Source organism: Dendrobium catenatum, unplaced genomic scaffold, assembly GCF_001605985.2.
Source record: "Dendrobium catenatum unplaced genomic scaffold, ASM160598v2 fragScaff_scaffold_72, whole genome shotgun sequence".
NCBI lineage: Eukaryota > Viridiplantae > Streptophyta > Magnoliopsida > Asparagales > Orchidaceae > Dendrobium > Dendrobium catenatum.
This window is the reverse complement of record NW_021318534.1, coordinates 1082826-1105916: the sequence shown is the minus strand read 5'-3', so window position 1 is coordinate 1105916 and position 23091 is coordinate 1082826. Positions and strand designations below refer to the sequence as shown.

Here is a 23091-nt window from a genome sequence, read left to right as displayed (position 1 = left end):
TAACAAAGAAGAGAAGTAGGTTTCTGAGAGAAAAATATAAAGCTCACGCACAAGTTTTTGCTTCCGCCTTCCGGTTAGGGATAAATCTTAAAATTATTAAATTATTTTATGATAAATAATATAATCTCAAATCTTAAAACGACTAAGCATTTAAATAATATTTTTTAAAAATCAACTTCAAAATTATTCGAATTTTATATTTTTAATAAATTTATAGTCATAACAAACATCTTGTGTTTGTTGATAGGACAAACTCAATAACATCAATAATATCTTGATATGAGTGAAGTTGAATCTACACCAAGCACTCAAAATTATAATTTAAAACTTTTTAAGGCTTTTGAAAGGCCAAATAACCTTTTATTCTTACATATTAAATGATCAAAATGATAAGAATGACCTCTCAATAAATCAATAAATAAATTCTAATTCTACACATTTATAGAGGTTCAATAAGGTGATAAACTATTATGTGTGGTATTCGGAGACGAACGAGAGCGCACCGTGTCACCCGGTACACAGCGGTATACATCACCAGCACACAATAAAAAAATGACATGACTCACTCTCATTCGCCTCTGAACGATGTCCGTGTCCGCACAAAATAATTAATCCAATAAGGATGCTCCAACAAAGATTCTATAAGAGAATCTAGAGCTCATCGTCGGGCACTATAAGCAATCCATATTTCTAAAAATATTGACAATCATCATCACCGACAAAGTAAATGCCTACCATTGCCACTCGAGCAAATGCCCACCATCCCCCATATAAATGATACGTCATTCACCATCGCCACCATATTGACCCTCGCCATCACCAATAAGACCAACATTTATCATCATTAACAATACTAATATTTGATGTTGTCATCGTTGCCAATGTCACCACCATCATTAAAACATCGCCATTAAGATCGACAATTTTGATCATCAATTGTTTATTAACACAATTCATAGTCTCAAGATATGATTGCTCTCTCTACTTCCATAATTTATATCTGCTACATTATAATCATACCTCTCTAATTACAAAAAATACATAATTTCAAATCACAAATCACAGTAATAAAATCATTTTAACAGTAATAAAATCATTTTAACAAAGCTAAGCCCCATCATTTTTCTCTAATCACTCACCATTCTATAAATTCTTCATTTTTAACCATTCAACAATTCCATTGAGCAAACCTGACTTAAACCTGAATCAACAATTCTCTGCATGTCAACAAACAGTTCGATTACAATCATTCTCAAAACAGCGATAATAATAATGTTAGTTTGAGGTCTATAGCAGATTCCACTCCTTGTAGGAAATAATTATCAGGAAAATCAGGAGATTAAGCATTAGCTGTGGAAACAAAAGAGGAAATGCTTTGCCTTCTCGATCAATAAATTACTGAGATCATCTATGAAAACCCTAAGCAGGTCTCTTCATGGCACCTTTTTCATTAAAGAATTAGGTAGTGAGCTTCATCGTCTCTTCTCCTCCTCCTCCCTGTAAATGGAGAACACATCAGACCAAGAAACAAATCCATGGTAGATTAGTAGAATCCTCTGTTCTTATTTTAAATAAAATTTCGAGGTATTACCGTTAGCTGTTGGAACAAGCAAGCCTCGTTTCTCCAGGCTCTTGAAGCGATCCCTTGCAAGGGTGCAACAACCCTTTAACAAATTAATAAGAAACTGTAAGTAATAAGATTTTATCATTTGAGTTGGAAAAAGTAAATTATGCAATTTCTGGAGCACCTTCAACTTTCGAATGGACCCTGAAATTTCTTCAGTTAAGAGAACTTGTTTTGGAGCTGGTACAAATCTGTAGGAATAAGAGGGAGCAGAGTGAGTTATTACATCACTCTTAAACAATCTGGGCAAAGTTGATCAACAACTATGTTGCACCGATACGGATATGGCGACACGGATACGGCACACGTCAATTCTTAAAAATATAGGATACGGGTAAGACACGGACACGGCATTATAATTTATAAATCATACATAAAAATTAAGAAAGCAATCAAAGCATAATATTTGAAATTACAAAAATAATAAAAGTAGCATCATTTGTAGCCTTGTAGATTACAATATTAAAATAAAAGTAAGCATTAAATGTCTAGTACAACAACAAAACCATAAACATAAATTTTCTAGCACATGAAGTTTCAACTATTCAATAGAAGGAATGATATGATTAGCTTTTTCAGTGATTTGTCTTTGAACTTCTATATCATCTTCAATAAATATCATAGCTTCTAATTTAGGCTCATCAAGTGAAAGATTAGCAATTTCTAATATTCCCATATCATTAAGAGACTCAAATCCATCTCGGAAATGAGAGAACCTTGCTTGCAGTCGCAGAAGTAAATAAGACGGGTCTTTTTTTTTTTTTCAACGGACACGCGTATCGTGTCCTTTTGAAATTAAATAGTATTTTAATTGGATACGGCAAAATCGTATTCGACACGTATCGGTGTTGTATCGGAGGCATATCTGTGTATCTCGGTGTATCGGATACAGCACGCCTTCATAAATAGGTGTATCGGTGCAACATAGATCAAGAAAGTGTGGTAATATTTTATAATCTTATTATGAAGAAATTTATATAACACATAATAGTTAGATGATATGCGGTAAGACTAGATTATGATGGTAATGTTCTGGTAAGTTATGAGTAGAGAAATGAAGTTTTACTTGTGCTTTCCTAAGCGAGGTGGTCGGACTTTAAGGCTTTCATGCTTGGCGATGACCCGCCGCAGATGCCGGCTGTCCTTTTCCTCATCTTCTTTTGTTATTTCCTTGATTATATCTGATAAACTATTCATATTTAAAAGTTAGAAACCTTGCTAAGTTTGTCATGTAAGTCCAGAAGATTAAAACAAAAGCATGTATCATACCAATCAATTTGCTTAGACAAGTCATCTCGTTTCTTAGCTTCTGCTTCAGCTTTCATCTGCTTTTTAAGCTTGGCTCTTCGGTTTAACTCTACACGAGTCACTTTCTTTGTTTTTGACTTTCTGCGCCAAGAAAGAAATAAATCATAATAATAAAAAAGTTCCAAATAAAGTGCATTTCCTGTATTCTATAAATTTCACTTATCAACATTCAGCTTGAACAAGAACTAACTAAATTTAAATCACAAAAAGCAATTTAGCAATTTTTATTTCATGAGTACATTATCAGCCCATCAAACTAGTATATTGATTTTATTTTGCTAGGCAGGTTCATAGAATAGAAACTAGGATCATCAACCAATGATGACTTTCGATTCAGAATACATATGCAAGTTAATCTAGAAATCATAACTGGAAACTTGAGATTCTTTGTTCTTCATCTCCTAAGGCTAATTTGCTTGAATGAATTAGGAGTGTTGATGAGATCATCGACAGACATTTTAGGCAGGTTTATCGGCGAAGGAATCGTAGATCGACGGCTACGATCGGGAGTTTATATTTTTGATGTTATCATGTCATATTTCCCAGTTTTTGGAAGTGAAAAACAAATTTAGAGTAATCTTTTTAAGGCCTATTTGAAATTATTTTTATTTTTTGTTTTTAAAAACCAACAAAAACTCATTTGTTTAGTGTTCTTTTAAATATTTTTATTTTTTAAACAAATCAAGTTATTTTTAAAAATACTCAAAATAACCTTGAGCCATTGAGTGTTTTTTAAAATAATTATCATAGCCAACGGTTACCATTGTCACTGCCACAACCACTACCACTACCATCAAACACCACAGCTGCATCGCCTTGTTGACCGTCACTGCTTCTCCGGCAATTGTTGCCATCACCACAAAAATTAATTTGTTCTAAGTTAAATAAAAACAAAAACAACATATTTTTAAGCTACCAAACATATTTCATTTTATGCAAAAATTTAAAAAACAAAAAAATATAAACAAAAGTGATCCCAAATGACTCTATGGAGTTTTATAATATAATCGCTAGTTCATTTTCAGTAAATGCAATACACAACCTCAACCTCGGGTAAACTCCCTTAGAATCCCAGGAACCATCATAATCTCATGCAACAATGTGGTTCCATAACATCATTGCTGCAAAACGACTAGCATCAATTAGGATCAATGTTGTCCCACAGATCTGCAACACCCCTATCCCAGTGATCGTCGAAGCCATTGTCATGATCCCACAACCCCTTCCATCAGCACTGTCGTCGTCATTGAGATCACGCCCATCCCTATGCTCGTCATTGGCGCGTCACGATCCTACACAATGCTCGTTGTCAATATCATTGCTGCCGTGCTATCCTCCCATCCCAAGTGCTTGCCTCTACAATTTGGCGAGTTTATTGCACGCCCAAACACACAAAAAGAGGAACCCCTAACATTATTCTACAATAAACCAGATAGCTTACAAAAATTAAAATGCAATGTGCTTAATTTCCACTGCATTTGAAACTCCCATATATTTTGAATAGTTGCAAATAAACAGCTCCTAAGAGAAGTTTCTTAAGAACTCAGCAACAGACTCAGATATACAGAGAAAAACAAGATTAGACTAAGCAAGATGATTCATAAGGCATTTAATGACTGGAGCAGCATCGCCCAGGCATTTGAAAAAATATTGAAAGATTTGAGGATCACTATATCAAAACCCAGAAAGGGTACTCAAGGTGAACTTCTTTATTATTAATTGTGGGATTTTTGTTATGAGCATTTAAGTGTTTCTCTTATCTTTGAATGTTATGAATTGTTTGGTTATATCAAAGCAAATCTTCGCCTAAGCAAGTTAATTACCTAGAACGATTTAATCCTTTATTTTGTTGGTAAGAAAATTTGTTTTGTCAACGCTTTGGATAATCTTCATTTTAATTTCCAATCGCAATTCATGCATTGTTTCACATCAAGTGTACCATTCCAAATGCAAAGGTTTTAAATTTCCCAGTTTTTGGAAGTGAAAAACAAATTTAGAGTAATCTTTATTTGAAATTTTTTTTTGTTTTTAAAAACTCAGTTGTTTAGTGTTCTTTTAAATATTTTTTATTTTTTAAAACAAATCAAGTTATTTTTAAAAATACTCAAAATAACTTTGAGCCATTGAGTGTTTTTTAAAATAATTATCATAGCCAACGGCTATCATTGTCACTGCCACAACCACAACCACTACCATCAAACACCATAGTTGCATCGCCTTGTTGACCGTCGCTGCTTCTCCAGCAATTGTTGCCATCACCACAAAAATTAATTTGTTCTAAGTTAAATAAAAACAAAAACAACATTTTTTTAAGCTACCAAACATATTTCATTTTATGTAAAAATTTAAAAAACAAAAATATAAACAAAAGTGATCCCAAACGACTCTATGGGGTTTTATAATATAATCGCTAGTTCATTTTCAGTAAATGCAATACACAACCTCAACCTCGGGTAAACTCCCGTAGAATCCCGGGAACCATCATAATCTCATGCAACAATGTGGTTCCATAACATCATTGCTGCAAAACGACTAGCATCAATTAGGATCAATGCTGTCCCACAGATCTGCAACACCCCTATCCCAGTGATCGTCGAAGCCATTGTCATGATCCCACACAACCCCTTCCATCTGCACCGTCGTCGTCATTGAGATCACGCCCATCCCTATTCTCATCATTGGCTCGTCACGATCCTACACAGTGCTCGTTGTCAATATCATTGCTGCCGTGCTATCCTCCTATCCCAAGTCCTTGCCTCTACAATTTGGTGAGTTTATTGCACGCCCAAACACACAAAAAAAGGAACCCCTAACATTATTCTACAATAAGCCAAATAGCTTACAAAAATTAAAATGCAATGTGCTTAATTTCCACTGCATTTGAAATTCCCATATATTTTGAATAGTTGCAAATAAACAGCTCCTAAGAGAAGTTTCTTAAGAACTCAGCAACAGACCCAGATATACAGAGAAAAACAAAATTAGACTAAGCAAGATGATTCATAATGCATTTAATGACTGGAGCAGCATCCCTCAGGCATTTGAAAAAATATTGAAAGATTTGAGGATCACTGTATCAAAACCCAATCCGCCGAAGACAACATCGCTGAACCCGCCAAAAAGATCCACGTAAACATCAACTACCTCCCTTCCAAACTTGAAAAAAGAGGAAGAGGCGGAAAGGCAAGGAGAGGAACAAGAGCACAGAGGATACTAGGAAAATAAAACAAAGAGGACCTATGCCTAACATTTAGGCTTCGTTTGGGACGGCTTTCTTCTGCTTCTTAAAGCAGCTTTCTAGTATAAAAATTTTAATTTATGCACTAAACAGTTATTTTAAGAAGCAGAAAAAAAGCCGTCCCAAACAAAGCCTTAATGAGTCATGGCCTTTTTATGATGTTTAATAACCTACTCGATCAAAAACAAAAAATTGAAACTTTATTGAAAACCCTATGTGAAAAGATAGGGTCATCTCGTATGCCCAAATATTGGGATCCTAGATGAAATACAGTTCAAATTAACAGTCTTTTATGGAGTGATTAAATATTTTTGCTATGCTACATTCCAAACGATGCAATTTTTATATAATAAGTCACCATCAAGTTACAAGAGACAAAATAATCAAAATGCTATAGTAATTGTTATAAGGAACTTCAAGTTATCAGACCTTTGTGTAAGAAGATCATCATTAACATTATCCTGATCTTCATTGCTTTCATTTCCATCATCTGCATCAAGGAAATATTTCTGCGCCAAACAAAAAATACAAATCATGACTATTGAATAAAGCAGGAACCATATATGCTAATACCTATGAAGATATGATAAGATATGTTCTGGCAAAAATTAAGCAAATGGTCCTTGTACACAGAATTTTAATATTAAGTCTTTTTAAGCTCAGCATAGGTTGGAACTAATAAATGGAATAAATAACTCATGGATTATACTCAAAAAATAATCATGGCATACAACTTTAAAATCTTTGATTAAACCCATTTATCATTAACCCTATCCAAACTCGCTAAATTTTAAAACCAACTGAGAAGATAGCGACGAGTACGCTACATTGCCTTATATCAATCAAGAACAATATCTGATCATGAAGACAACACAAATCCTAATTATCTAAAGAAAAGTTAAGTTTTGATAGAGCTCTAAAATGCGATGCTTAGTTTGAGAGCATGCACTCATAAGGGAAGCAAGCCATACATATGACTTGTTAAAATTATGGAGTCAACAAATTTTTAATCAAATCTTTGCTAGATATGATTGAGGTTTTCTGGCTAGAACCCTTAAATATGTTAGTTTGAGGGCATCCCCTCATGAGGGAACCAGGGAACCATACATATAACTCATTAAATTTGTGTCTCTATCAAATCTTTACGAGATATGACTAAGATTGCCTATTTATTGTAGATATTGAATTAAAACTTTCAAATATATGATTAACAGATTTTTTATTAGCTATCATATTTTTTGTTGATTTTAAGAGATTTTGTAAAATCTTTTAATTAATTATATATCTCTAAATGCATGTTTTGTTACTACAATAAATAGAGCCTTAGAAAGAAGGCTATGGCATCCCATAGCAAGAAGCATACAAAGAGAGAGGATAGGATTTACTATTTGTGAAAAAAGGAATTTTTGGGTGTTTTAGGGGAAGAGGATAGGATTTACTATTTGTGAAAAAAGGAATTTTTGGGTGTTTAAGGGGAAGGTCTTCAGCTTCTTCAAGAGGAAAGATGTGTTATTTCTAGTTCTAAGAAGAGGAAAAGCTCTCCTTTGGAATCCTATAACAAAGAGGAGAATAGAGTAACAACAACAACATCTTCCCCATATCCAACCCTCATCTTCATAGTAAGCAGTTATACTTACTCTTAGCCATTGACATAGACAAAGTGATATATTTACACTTATCTCCAATTTTGTATGAAATGCAATCTCTTCATGTACCACTTTGAAACTTAGTGGATTGTTCAGTCTTTGTGCAACAGTGGACCTATGTGGAATTCACCAAACCATATAAATCTGTTATGCATGCGTAATCTCTTTTTATATATTCTCTTGTGGTTTTTTTACACAATTTTATTGTCAACCTAACAACTGGGGTCATAACTTTAATCTATAAAACTTTCAAATTCAAACGTAGAGTAGAAGAAGATCAAATTAGATGTGCCACATGAGAAATATCCTTAGACATGTTGATGTTTGCCAACCTCAAGCACTGAATTAGATTTTAAAATGTTAAAATGCTTATAAGTTCATTGAGCCCCGCTTTCATTGAATGTGTCAATTTAGACCTATATTAAATCTAATTCAGACTTTCTAAAGGATTTAAAGTCCCGAAAATAATATTGAATCCTACGTTCTTCACTCGTAATTTATAAGGGATTCATCATATATATATATATATATATATATATATAATACCGAGTTATACAAAAGTTGTACCGAGTTTTTCCTAGGAAAAACTCGGTACAACTTTTGTATAACTCGGTATTGCTCGGTATAGCTCGGTATAACTCGGTATTGGGTCTTCACGTGATGGTATTCCTCGTTATTGTTTGGTATTGCTCTCTACGTCCGGTCGGAGGACGTAATAATTGTTCTATATGAGGGGCCAAAATGGATGTTTATTATTTTTCTCATTCTACCCTATGCTCTATTTGGGAGGTTTTAGTGATATTCCTAACCCAAGTGTGATATAAGACCTATCATCGAGCCTCTTAATCTCTTAGGTTAAAATTGTAAGTCCAATGGTAATCACCTTTAATATGCGGAAGAACAATTATGTGTGACCTATTTATCAGAGTCTATGATTTGATAAATAGTCAATGGAGAATGCCTTTACAAGTCGAGATCAAGCAGGTTTCTTTAAGGTTAAATAGCAATTATGATTGGGTTGTACTGGCATGTCATTTAAGTCATATTGGATCCAGGTAGGATAAATTTTGGATCCACGCAGGATTGAAATCAGCTTGTGCAAGGATATATAAAAGATTTGTTAGAAAATCTATGACAGACTATATCTTAAGCAATGTCATAAGCCTGAAGAAACCCTCTAATATGTGAGTAGAATGATGCTTCCCATCATCTTTTCAATATTCTGGCAAAAATAGCGCATACAAAGGCATGTAGCGAAGACAAGACTATCAAATAGGGAAAAAATGACAAATTAAACTATTAGTTTGAAAGCAGAGATTTCGCATCTTGATAAAACTTAAGGTTTTAAGTTTGCTGGACAAGGCGCTTTTATGTGTTAAAACCATCTATTTTTAGTTTTTACATATGAAGTGTTGATGGTGGAAATGGCTGCAAAGTTGGTTTATCAAATATCAGTATAGAACTCAATAAAGTGCAACTATTTTTAACAAATATTTCTAAGAAGTAGTAAACAAAGAAAGAAAGAGTAACACTCACATCTTCCTCATTGATTATATCTCCCGGGATGATAAGCGGCACAGGTTGGGGGCCCAATTCTTCTCGATAAATCTTTTGCATTTCATCAGCAACAGCTTCAGCCAATGAATCCTATAATCATAATTGCACTAAATGAGGAAGAAAACGCTAGAGAAGAGGGTGAACAAACTAACTTTGAACTCCCATACAGCATGCACTTGACAATATTTTATCAATTACATGGAACAAGGGAAAGCACGAAACCTGATGAGCTTCAAATGGAGGATTGAATGAGCATCCAGGTGGCTCCACTTCAACAGCCGGAATGAGAAAAGTAGTTGACTTCTGATAAATCTCAAAGTTCAATGTGAGTCATTGACTAAGCATATGAATTGAAGAACATGAAATATTAAAAATTAAAACTTGAATGCAGAGCTCCTTCTAGGCTTTGCAAGGATTGGTGAAGGAGTTTTCAATACCATATCTATATACCTTCTTCATAGAATCCCACATATAAACCGGCAAGAGAAAATATATTGGGAAATGAAGCAAACAGGCTCGAGTTGTGAAAAAAAAAAAATAATAACAACACACAGTAGGGTTACCTTTTTGGTCTTCGCATTTGCTTCACCTGCAAGTTTTTATCTAAAAAGTGATTATAAGTTCGCCAATGCAGATAAAATCAAGGCAGCATAGCTTAAATATCGCAAAACAAACCTCTATTATTCCATATATCAAGTTGCGATGCTGGATCCTGTGTCTGGACAATACCAGAGAAAATAATAAACACAGAAGGTAAACTAAAGGGAAAAGATTTCTACTTAAACACAAACCTTTGAAGCATCTCCGATTTCAGTTTTGACTGTTTTTCTTTCTTTCCTCTCTTTACACTTCTTCAAAACTGACGATGGGACAGGTTGCACAAAGGGATTTCTTTGCAGCAAACTCTCATGGCGGAGAACTTTGTTCCTGTGTTTTTCAATCTTCCGTTTCACCGGAACATCTATGATAGCAATGAAAAAATAAGCTTCTGAAACAATTCGGAAAGACCATTTGCCTAATAACTGTTATTGTAACATAAAGGAAAATACAAGAAGTTCTTAGTAAGAGAGAGAATAAAAACCTGTAGATTTATCGACGTAAAAGAGGGATTCACTGGGTAGAGAGGTTATGGTGGAGGAGACGCCGCTGTGAGCGTCCTTTGTTGCCTTCTCAAAGTATTCTTCGATGTCGTCGGTCCTTATATTCGTCCGCCACGCCTTCTTCCCCTTCCTTGAACCCTTTGCCACTTTCCCCATATTTGAAATACGGTATTATGTGCAGAAGCTCGGCCGGGAAAAGCGTCAACAATCGGCGGTTGTGGCGGATCCTGAGAGAGAAGAGAGGCAACGAGGGCGCGGACAAAATGGTTTACCGGTCCAAGATAGTGCTGTAGATTTGATTTAGGGTTTGGTGCAAATTATTCTGGAACGAAAAACAATTCCAGGGATTCAAAGTTGAAGGATTGAATAAATTTGGTGTGATATCATGTAAAAACTAAAAACTGTCTTGATTTTTTTAAATAAAAAATAAATATTGTTATATTTATTTTAATATTTTTATTTTTAATTACAAAATAATTTTGCATATTTTTATTAAATAAATGAATAATATTCATATTAATATTTTTTGCCATTTGTTTATTATTCATTATATATTTATAGATTATCAATTTTGTTGGCTTAATATTTAAATAAATTAATATAATTCTTTTGTTATTTAATCAATTTAATAAAACAAAAATTCAAACAAAATAAAAAAAAAATCGGAATGGATTCGGCGTACTTGATTTCGGGTTATTTTCTGGTTGATTTTGAGTTGTTGGGTCAACCCAAATACGACCCATTTTTTGAAATAGGTCAAAAATTCGAACCCAAACTTGACCCGTTTGCTAGCCAGTCAACCTGAACCCAAATTTTTACAGGCCGTGTCAAAAATTGACACCCCTAGCTTGCATGCAATTGAATGAATGGAATAGTAGTTTTAAAATATATGTAAAGTACATATAGTGACGTAGCGCTGCAACTCTACCACCTAGAGCTGCGGCGCTAGTTAAAAAATATAAATTCCAGATCTTAAAGCGTTGAAATGTCACTATTTTTGCTCCTAGTTGATTGATCAACTACCAGATATGTGCCAAGCTATCTTTCTTACAAGCTAGATAGACAACTTCATTCATTCAGGCTTCCTAATCATGCTACACAATTATTATATTTTCTCTTATTTTTTTGTAGAGTCATATATATAATAAATTCAATAACACTTAATCTCTGACCCAAATATATAAATAGGGGCTTGATGGTGAGCACAACTTACATAATATTATATTTTTTTGTAATCAAATATATTTTACAAAAATCTCAAAGCTTCTTGCACTAAATTTCTCTCTCTCTCTCTCAATTTATCTATTCTTTTTTTTTTTTCATTCAGCATTCTTAGTATAGTTTGGTGTGATTTACGGGCAATTTCGGATTCAAAAAATAGAAAGGTATTTTGCTGCTACAATAGTTTTGAGTAGTTTATGATGGAACGGGAAGCAAGTTTAAATTTGGGTACAACAAATCTTTCTGTAATACATTTAAGCATAATGTCACTAGTACAAAATGGTCTCATTGATTAAGTTTGCTGCAAATCATATAGATTTTTGTTGAGTTTGTAGACTACATTTTCTTGTCTTAGGTCATTGTTCATGTGTTATATTTGTAGATATAATTTCTCTTTAGAATTCTATATGATTCCCTAACTTCTAACGTAGGAGTGCTGAGCTGAGGCTTATTTTGATCATTTTTTGGTGCCTGCTATCTGTATCAAAATTAATCAGCTCTCTTAATTGAATATGCTCTTTTGTGGAGAACTATTTTTTTTTTTTGGGACATTTAGGCCATTTAAGGCAAACTCACACACACAACGCATACACATGGACTCGAACCTTGGACCTCTTAGTTGGAAGCCTAAGCTTTCAACCAATAGGCCAAGGAGAGTTGTGTGGAGAACTATTTTTCATTTAGACTTAGGTTTTGTTTGGAACAGCCTTTTTACTACTTTTTAAAATATTTTTTTACTAAAAAATGAGAATTTTTTATTAAAAAGCGACAAAAAAGCCGACCCAAACGTAGTCTTAACCTGTCTTTGTTCATTTCAAAAAAAAAAAAATTTAAAAGTAAGCCTTGATTGGTGAGTTGTATTATCACTATTATGTACTTATTACATTAGCCCAAAATATTTTTGATAATTTTGTACATAGTCTCATGTTTTAGCCCTTTAATTGAAGGTTGTGTTTATTCTTTCAGTAATTACATTATGTTGGAGAGTTCATGGGATATTTCTCTTCATAAGAATCATATTGGCAGCATGGTTTTTTTTTTTTTTAATTGTATGTCATCACACACTCTAATGTTAAAGTGTGTATTATTTGGATAAAATAAAAAAAATTGTGTCACGTCGAACCTATTGAAAATTAAATAAATATATCTAGACAACATCATTCTCTCAGATAGTAATGATGTTCTTCTTAAACATCTAACCAACCAACTTTCCAGAAAATTCTCGACCAAAGATCTTAGAGATCTCTCATTTTCTCGGTGTTGAAGTAGTACTCTCTACTAAAGGTCTTTTACTATCCCAATAGAGAAATATATTCAAGATATTTTAGAACGAACAAATATGGAAAATTTCAATGATGTTAATACGCCCAAGTCTCCCACCAACATGCCACCGAGCATCGCTCGTCGGTTGGTGGTCTTCAGGATCTTTCTCTCACTTGGCCAAACATTATCTTTGTTGTCAACAAACTCTCGCAATTCATGCATCGCCCAACCATGATTCATTGGAGTGCCACCAAACCAATTCTTCGCTACCTTCGAGCCACTAATCATCATGGTCTATTTTTTTTTTGTCGCAACTCTTCCACTCTCCCTTCATGGGTTTCAGATGCTGACTGGATTGGCAATGTTGTGGACCAAACTTTCATAATTGCTCATATTATTTTCTTTGGCATAATGCCATATCTTGGTGCTCGAAAAAATAACATGTCGTCACTCGCTCATCCACTGAATCAAAATGCCGTGCAATTGCCTCTATTACTGTGAAATTACTTGATTAAATTTTTTACTTTTTGAGCTTGTTATCTCTTTAACTGCCATACCAACAATCTACTATAATAATATTGATGCAACCCACTTATGCTCGAACATAATTTTTCATTCACATATGAAGCACATCGCCATCGACTTCCACTTCATTTGAGAAAAAAGTACAAAATGATGACATTCGTGTCTATCATGTGTCATATAATGATCGGCTTGTCATTGCTCTTACCAAGCCACTTTCTCGTCATCAACTCGACAACTTACATGTCAAGATTGGTTTCATCTCACATGACTCATCATAATGGGGCATATTAGAGAAAATAAATAAATACACAGCTCACCTTGGTCGGCTGGTTGAGAGCTTTGACTACCAACCAACAGGTTTTGGTTTGAGTCTTGCGTAAATGATTGTGTTAGTTTGCCTTAATTGGCCTAAATATCCCAATAAATAAATTCCTTATTTTCGGTTTCATTTCTTTTGATCTATGTATAAAATACATTTTTTATGTGCGTTAATTCACTTCTTTTTTTTTCAATTTCCTTTCATTTAGCCTATGTATTAAATTGAGATTCATCACGGATGTTAATTCACTTTCTTTTTTCGATTTCCTTTTATTTACTATATTTATTAAATTAACATTCATTACAAGTGCTAATTTATTTTTACTATTTCTTCACTATTTTATATCTATAAATATTGTAAAAGTTTTAATATAAAATTAAGGATAGTAATTATTTCCCTTCAAATTATCTTTCTATATATGATATAGAGCAGCTCGATCTCATCTAGCTTCTTCTTGCTCCCGTGGTCGGCTCCACCCCAACCATCTCCTCCAACTCCAATGCTCATATTATTCTTAGCTAGCCCATTCGATAAATCTCGAGCCCTCATCGCAATCAACACCAACACATAAATCTAGCTTATCATCTTTAAATACTCGGCATGGCGATTTAAATTTCAAACATCTCTCATTGGATATGACCTCATGGGTTTTATTGATGGGTCCTATCCATGTTTGTCACAATTCCACTCCAAATCCTACCTATTCAATATGGATTCGTCAAGACCAATTCATTCTTAGTGTCATTGCTGGTTCTATCTCTCGAAATCCAATCCTTTTTATTGCTTCATATCGCATATCGCCAGAGGCCTGGAAAACTCTTGCCAATACCTATGTCAAGCCATCTCAAGGAAAAATTATTACGTCCAGACAAAATACCGAGCATACAGAGTGTACCGAGCACGGTACCGAGCGCTTGAGTGATGTGGCGCTTTGTTATTGGTCTCTATATGCATTCGATGTCCGGACACAATAATTACTCCATCTCGAGAGTGCCTCACCCAACTTAAAGAAGATATTCATTTTCTGACCAAAGTACAACAAAAATTAGGAATTAATTGATTTATTTAATTAGTTCGATTTAGCCGTTAAAGTATCAATTTGATTATTGAATATGTTTTCTTACTTTTTAGAATTTGTTTTTGGTTTTTATTTTCTTAAAATCAGTTAAACAAAAAAAATTGAATTATATTATTTAATTAAAATGCTAAATTAACAAAACCTATGAGCTGTAAATAAATAAGTGATGTAAAGATTAATATGAATATTATTAATTAATTCTAAATATCAAAATTATAAATTCTAACAAATATTATTTGATATTTTAAAGTAAAGATGACTATAAATTCTAACAAAAGGTTGGTTCTATAAGCTTTGTTTTCAAAATTTTGGAACCGAAACCAATTAGTTTAGCAAATCTACAAACAAAATAAATTGAACTGATCTAATACACAATCTTATTCGCCATTATCGAATCATAGATAATTAAGTTTTGCATCTATTTTTTTCTTTCAACTAAGCTTTCCTATCTTAGAAAGTTATTAGTGTTCTTCTTTCATAAAACAAATCCATATATTTCTAATGAATGTTTTGTTGCTGGCTAGTTTTAGGTTCCGTTTGTGGCAACTTTCTTACTATTTTTTAAAGCAATTTTTCAGTACAAAAAAAAAAATTTAACTTCAAATTTTTGTACTAAAAACCTACCTTAAAAAGCAATAAGTTGCCCCAAACGAACTTTTAGTTATATATATAGTTTGGGACAACTACTTTACCATTTTGTAAAGCAAGTTTTTAGTATAAAATTTTTTAAAAGCAATAAAAATAATAGTAATCAAAAGTTGTCCCAAAAAAATCCTTAGTGTAGGGATGTCGATATTTGACACGACCCGAAAATCCAACTCCAACCCGATCTGAAAATTTAGGGTTAGGGTCAACCCGTTTCGCAAACAGGGGTTCGAGTCCCCGGATTCGACACGTTTGAAAAAACGGATTTGGTTTGGGTTGACTCGGAAACCCGACGGGTCAACCAGGACACCCTTTTGAAACAAGCTGACAGCGCTGCCCAAGTTAACCTTACATTTGCCCGCGCGTCACGTTCGAGGTTGCCCGTTGTCCGAGCTGTCCGCGCCCACCTACGCGTTGCGTCAGCTACCCAGCCTTCCCGCCGTCGACACAAGCCCCACCATCCGCCATCCTCGTCCAACCATGTCCGGTCGGGTCAACCCGTTAATCCGATGGGTCGGGTCCATAGTTGAACTTCCGACCCGTTTACATAACCGTCGAGTTAGGGTCAACCCGTTGTTTGAACCCTAATTAGTTCCGTATTCGACCACACCCACCCAGAAATTCAATTTTGACACCCCTATCTTAGTGTAAATACAGAGTGCCTTTCTCTTTTTTTTTTTGGATTTTGTAGTCCCCTTTGTATGGTCCTTTAATAGGCAGTGATTAAGGAGCATAAGAATTTAAAATTTTGCTAATTTTTTGTTGTGGTTGACATCCGCTTACAGTTCATTGAACATTAGTTAGTAATTAGTGGGTGTGAATCATAAGGAATTAAAATTGAGCTAAATATGCCACCATTTTTATATTTAAGTCTAAAAATTTAAGTTTATGAATAAGAGTAAGTATTTAGTATTTTTATATTAATATATCTTTTCACACTATTTTCACATTGTTCATTTATTATCTTAAAAAGGGGATACAAATAGATTAGATATATTAATGATAATTTTTTTTTAACTCAAAAACATAGACCTATAAGTGAGAGCTAAAAATTTGATAGGAGACTAAGGCTTTGTTTGGAACGGCTTTCTTACTGCTTCTTAAAGGAGTTTTTCATTACAAAAATTTTAATTCGTGTGCTAAAATGTTACTTTAAGAATCAGTAAAAAAGCCATCCAAAACGAAGCATAAGGCTTAGTTTGAGACAAGTTTCTTAATATTTTCTAAAGCAGCTTTTAGTATAAAAAATTTTTGAGCTAGAAGTAGCAAGTTGTCTCAAACAAATACTGACAGTTTATTATTTCTTTGCTTTTCAGAGCGCAAACACAATTTTCATTTGACCATTATTTTTTGTTACTTCTAAAAAATGTTTACTAGGAAATTATTTTCTAAAATAGCTTTAAAATATTACTTTCTCTATAATAGTTTTATAAAGCACTAAAAAAATGCTCCAAACAAAGCCTATACTTGCAACCTTCATACCCAAATTTATTCTTATTTTATTGATTTATGTCCTTAATTGAAGAGTGGTGGCCTAAAATAGTTTTGAGATGAAACTCGTATTCTAAATATATTTTTTATGAAACAAAATGACAAAAAAAAAAATTTATGCATTTCCGGTCCTGAAAGCTTGTTTCTTCTAGATGCATTTGAACTCTCAGTCTTCTTCAATAGTCTACTAAAGCCTAAAACAAGAAGGCTAATTAATTAGGGTCTGCCGGAAAAAACTATTTTGTGCAGAATTCGGACACAGAGTTATTTCCAAATATTTGAGCGTATAAATGTGTATAAACTGTATACAAAAATAACAGTACACAGTGTATAAACGTACATTAACAATTCGGACGCAACTCTGCATTCGGACTTCGCACAGAATAATTTCTCATGTTTGAAATAGTTTTTTTACTATTTTGTTCAGCAATAATTGTGTTTGACTACTATCTTTTAAAATTTTTGTGGTGAAAAACTGTTTGCTGCAATATAATAACGAGGTTGTCTCCTCCCTAACTTCACAATCAAGTTTATAATATGTTGCAGTTGTTCCAAAAAGATCCTTAGAATGAACTTTTATTACGTCCTCTGACCGGATGTAGATCTACGTGCGGTCAAAGGATTGTTACTCGATTTTTGCTCAGTATTTGGTCGGTATTGCTATGTATTGTTTGATAATAACGAGGAATATCACTCTGGGAAGGCCAATACCGAGTAATACCGAGCAATACCGAGTATTACCAAAAAATACCGAGTTTTTCTAGAAAAAACTAGGTATTTTTTTGTATTGCTCGGTATTACTCGGTATTTTGTCTTCACATAATGATATTTCTCGTTATTATTGGTATTGCTCAGTATTTGCTCGGTATTTCTCGTTTTGTGCCTGCGATCTTAGTGCCGGCCGAACGTAGCTCTACGTACGTTCACCGGACCAAATAAAAGTTCCCTTAGAATATCCACAAATGAACTGAAGAATCTAACATCTTTCTCTTTAATCACTTCTTGCTTTCAAACCAACTTCATTATTATCGAAAGAAATTAAAGTGAATAATGTAAGATCCTTCAAAAATAAAAAATAAAATTTTTTTTTTTCTTAGAAGCTGAAACCTTGATTAGCTATGTCAAATCTTTTTCTAAATTATAAGCAGGCCGCCGGAAGAGAATTTGAGGAAGGTTTTAGTCAGAAATAGATGATGTTTGATCCTTCCTTCCACTAATACGGAGGACTTTCACTGATCTGAGTCGTCTGAATTGACTCAAAGTCCACTATAAGAAAACATATAGTGAGACAAAAAATCCTTTCGTGTGGGTCATGGTGTTTATGAGCATACACAGAGAGAGAAATAGAAAGAGAGAAGATGAATAGATTTTTATTTCTTAGTAGGAGAAATTTCCTTATAAAGACTCTACAGAGAAAAAGAGAGGGAGAAGATAAATAGATTTTTGTCACTTATCAAGATTGTAAGTTGATTTTAGAAAGAAAATTGGCTGCATAATATAGAATAATAATTACAGATGTTAATGAGAAGGAAGACTTATGATAAAGTTTCAAGATAAGTGTTCTAGAAAAGAAAGGAGTTAATAATGTTTATGTTCTAGACATTAAAGTTATATATGTAGGTGGTAATAATTGTCTTCAAACACAAGGTGTTTACAAGGTGTTTTGATCAAGTATTTTTTTCTATTTTAGTGCATCAAGGATCAGCTTTAAGCTCATATCTTTTTGCTTTAGTCATGAATGTTCTTACCAGACATTTGTAAGAGGATGAACCCTGGTGTATACATTTTGCTGATGACATTCTTTTTGTTGATAAGATTAGAGAGAGTTGAAGGTAAATTTGAATTATGGAGGTCAACCTTAGAGTCGAAAGATTTTCATTTGAGTAGATCTAAAGCCCAATACATATAATGTAATGTTAGTGGTAATAGATCTAGTGAGGGGATTGTAGCTTTGGGAGATCAAATCATTAATAGAAGTATTCATTTAAATATCTCAGGTTTATTGTTCAAAATGATGGTGAAATAGATGGAGATATTAATAGTAGAATTTCAAGTTGGAACAAAATCCGCCGGAAAACCGCCATAACACTTAAATTCCATAAAAAAAGTGCCCATTTCTTCTGGAAAAATCAGCCAATAAAGAATGATTTTTCAATAGTGAAACTAGTTTATTGTAACCTATATATATTACTAAATTTAAATCAATTATCAGATGTAAATAGGGATGTTAAAATTAATACAAAAAGTGGAATAAGTGGAGCCTAATCCACCTAAGTTATTTATTAATGTTCCCACAAATAAAATCTTAAATTATAAACTAACTTTTAATCTATTCCAACTCTAACCCGGTGTTCTAAGCATAAAATATAAACCAACTTGCCACCCATTATTGTGTTTAGGGGTGTCAATTCGGGTCAACGAGTCGGGTTCGGGTCGAATCCGAAACTGACCCGACTCTAGTTATCATGACCCGAACCCAACCCGTTTTTGCAAACGAGTCAGAAAATATAACCAGGACCCGACCCGCCGGGTTGTCGAGTTGACACAACTCGCACGAAATTGGGCTGCGGAAGTGGGGGCGTGGGGACTGTGGCTAAGCGGGCGTGCCCTCATCACCTCGTTTCGCGGGGACCTGAAGGCGGCAAGGCACTGTCGCACCGAGGCACGTCGGGACTCGGACTTCCGATTGCGGAGGTCAGCACGTCGCGCGTGTGGAGCTGAAAGGTGCGTTGGTACTAAACTACTTAAGGTCACGAGGCGTGTTGTGGCGTTGGGAGTCTTGGGATTGCGGAGTGCGGCATCACATGTGGCCCGTGGGGAATGGGGAGTCAGGGTCAATGGGTCAGTTGGGAGTCTGGACTTGCATTTATGGCTAGGCTACGGCTAACAGTGATAACCTGAAGAACCGTAAGGCAGCAGGACGAGACAGAGCAAGACAACATAATGAAATAAGAATTGTATTTTCTGTGTGTCCTAAGTACAAGCTACCGTCCTTTATATATACAATAATAGAGTACACATAAGCAAGATATCAAGAACATAAAAGTAAATACAAATAAATGCTTCTAGATTTATTTATTACTAACATCCCCCCGCAAGCTAATGCTTTCCGAGGAAAGAATTAGCTTGTTTGTTAGTTCTTTGAATCGAGCACTAGGTAGGGATTTGGTGAACAAATCAGCTAACTGATCTTTAGTTGATATATGGTGCACAATGATACTGTTATTTTGAATACATTCTCGAATAAAATGACAGTCAATTTCAATGTGTTTAGTCCGGGCATGATACATCGGATTGTTGGCTAAAGCAATAGCTGAAGTGTTGTCACAATAGAGAATCGTCGATTCAGTTTGAGGACAATCCAGTTCTTGAAGTAGACGAAGCCAAATGATTTCTGTGGTTGTAGCAGCGAGTGCGCGGTATTCTGCTTCTGTAGATGAACGGGCGATGGTAGACTGCTTCTTGACGCTCCAAGATACGAGTGAGTTGCCAAGAAAATTACAATAGCCAGTCGTCGACTTCCGATCCTGTAGATCACCGGCCCAGTCAGAATCAGAATAAGATGTTAAAGTTAGAGAATTACCTGAGATCGGAAGACCATGATGAACCGTTCCACGAATGTATCTGAGTATGCGTTTTAGAGCAGTAAAATGAAGTTCTTTGGGTTTATGCATAGCCTGACTAGCTCGGTTAACAGAGTATGCAATGTCATGTCTAGTAAGAGTAAGGTATTGCAAAGCCCCTACTAATTGACGGTATAATGTCGGGTTTGAAAAACACGATGTTTCAGTGAGATCATTGTTTTTGGGATTAGAGGGGGTTGCAAAGGCTTTACAGTTTTTCATTCCAGCCCGAGATAAAATGGATTCAGCATACTTCGATTGATGTAGCAGTAAACTCGTGTTGGTTTTCTCAGTAGTAATTCCTAAGAACTGATGTAGAGAACCCAAATTTCGCATGTTGAACCGTTTGTGCAGACTGTCCAATAGAGCGGCAATTGTAGAAGGATTGTTCCCTGTTAAGATGATATCATCTACATACACTAAAATGTACATTAGAGAATTATTTTTAGAGTATATCAATAAAGAGGGATCCGCATTACTGGTTTTAAAACCGAACAGATGTAAAAAACCTGTGAAGGTTTCAAACCATTTCCTAGGAGCCTGTTTTAAGCCATACAAAGCTTTATTCAACTTGCAAATATGAGTTGGATTATCTTTATCAATAAATCCAGGAGGCTGCTTCATATAAACCACATCATTAAGAGAACCATGTAAAAAAGCATTAAAGATATCTAATTGATGTAAAGGCCAGTTTCGATGTAACGCAATAGTAAGAAGAATTCGAATAGTAGTAATTTTTGCAACAGGACTAAATGTATCCGTATAATCTATACCAAATTCTTGATTATAACCAAGCGCCACTAATCTAGCTTTATATCTAGCAATTTGACCATTTGAATTTGTTTTTGTGCGAAAAATCCATTTACATCCTAAAACATTGAAGTTTGGATCCGGGGGAATTAGTTCCCAAGTACCTTGAGCCTGAAGCGCTTGAAATTCTGTGGACATTGCTTGACACCAGTGTTCCTTTTTGATTGCTTGACTATACGAAGTTGGATCAGACTCATTGATTTGATGAGTTAGATCGAAAATTTTCTTTGGCCTCAGCGTTCCAGTTTGAAGCCTGGTTTGCATCGGGTGAGTGATTGGTCTTATATTGGCAGTATTTGAGATGGGAACAGTAGCCGGAGAACACACAGTTGTAGTAACGGTAGGTGACTTGGTATTTGTTGACTGTCAGGGGAAGAAACGCCGGCAGCAGTTGTAGTAATAGACTGTTTAGGAACTAATAGTAGAGGTGGCATATACATACCTGAATTTGTCTCATAAATGGAGTTAGACTTGCATGTGTGTTCGTGAAAGGGAAAACTGTTCTCATTAAACAAAACATGCCGAGACGTGTAAACTCGCTGAGTTTTAGGATCCAAACACCTATAACCTTTTTGATTAGTAGCATAGCCAATAAATACACATGGTAAAGACATAGCAGAAAGTTTGGACTTTGCGTAAGGACGTAACCACGGATAACATAAACAACCAAAAACTTTTAGGTGCTTGTATTCTGGCAATTTTCCAAATAACTTTTCATAAGGGGTGCTATGATTTAATGAAACAATGGGCAAGCGAATTATTAAATAAACAGACGTATGTATAGCATCAACCCACATAGATGGAGGAACATTTGAATGAATGAGTAAACTACGAACCATTTCTAATAGATGCTGATTTTTCCGCTTGGCTATACCATTTTGAGCCGGAGTATATGGGCAAGAATACTCATGCTTGATGCCCCATTTGGTGCAGTAGGCTTTAAAATTATTATTGAGGTACTCACCTCCGCCATCCGTTCGAATGGTACATAACCGGGCATCAAATTGACAAGCAATCATTTTATGAAAATTAATAAACACAGAGGTAATAGCAAATTTCTGAAAAATAGGAAAAACCCAACAATATTTTGTGTAATCATCGATAAACGAGACAAAGTAACGGTAACCTTGAACCGATGTAGTCGGGGAAGGACCCCATACATCAGAATGAACTAATTGAAACGATTTACTAGTATGCGAAACAGAAGCTAAGAAAGTTAATTGTTTGCTTTTAGCTAAATGACAGGAATTACAATTGATACGTCATCACAAAATTATCTTGATTGGGCACGAATCTCGAGGCAAAATCAGTTCGGAAACTTCAAAAATTAATTTTGGGAGCATATGAACTCCGATTTCAGCGAGCTTATAGTCAAACTGAGCGTCTCGAAAATACGAACCCAACGATTCCAAGATCAACCTAATCCAAGCCCAAATGAGTCCGAATCAAGGGATCAAAGCGCTGTTGGAAGGTTCAATCAGCAATTTGAGTTACCAAACGGTCTCCGATTTTGACGATCTTATACTCGAATCGAGCGGCTCGACGAGACGAATCCAACGAGCCCAAGGTCATCAAATTCCGACATCATTAAGGCCTTCAAATGTCCAACGAACGGTGCACGGTCAAAGGGTTCAGCAACAACC

The 23091-nt window shown here is 34.7% G+C and overlaps 1 protein-coding gene across 1 annotated transcript; it reads right to left on the bottom strand.

Annotated features, from left to right (window-relative positions):
* Window positions 1-1120: 1120 nt before the first annotated feature.
* On the bottom strand, window positions 1121-10805 carry LOC110108497 (ribosome biogenesis protein NOP53). Its single transcript, XM_020839170.2, has 12 exons — window positions 10455-10805; window positions 10165-10334; window positions 10049-10091; window positions 9937-9962; window positions 9596-9676; window positions 9353-9463; window positions 6600-6679; window positions 2894-3013; window positions 2691-2813; window positions 1749-1815; window positions 1592-1664; window positions 1121-1497 (listed from the first exon to the last, which is right to left on the bottom strand). The coding sequence occupies exons 1-12, from the start codon at window positions 10627-10629 to the stop codon at window positions 1451-1453; spliced, it is 1116 nt and encodes a 371-aa protein (XP_020694829.1). The 5' UTR covers window positions 10630-10805; the 3' UTR covers window positions 1121-1450.
* Window positions 10806-23091: the final 12286 nt, after the last annotated feature.

Coding starts and splice junctions, on each gene's coding strand:
- LOC110108497 (XM_020839170.2), bottom strand. CDS start 10,629: ATGGGGAAAGTGGCAAAGGGTTCAAGGAAGGGGAAGAAGGCGTGGCGG. Junction 1,816..2,690: donor CCTCGCTTAGGAAAGCACAA/GTAAAACTTCAT, acceptor TTATTCCTACAG/ATTTGTACCAGCTCCAAAAC. Junction 1,665..1,748: donor GGTCCATTCGAAAGTTGAAG/GTGCTCCAGAAA, acceptor AATTTGTTAAAG/GGTTGTTGCACCCTTGCAAG.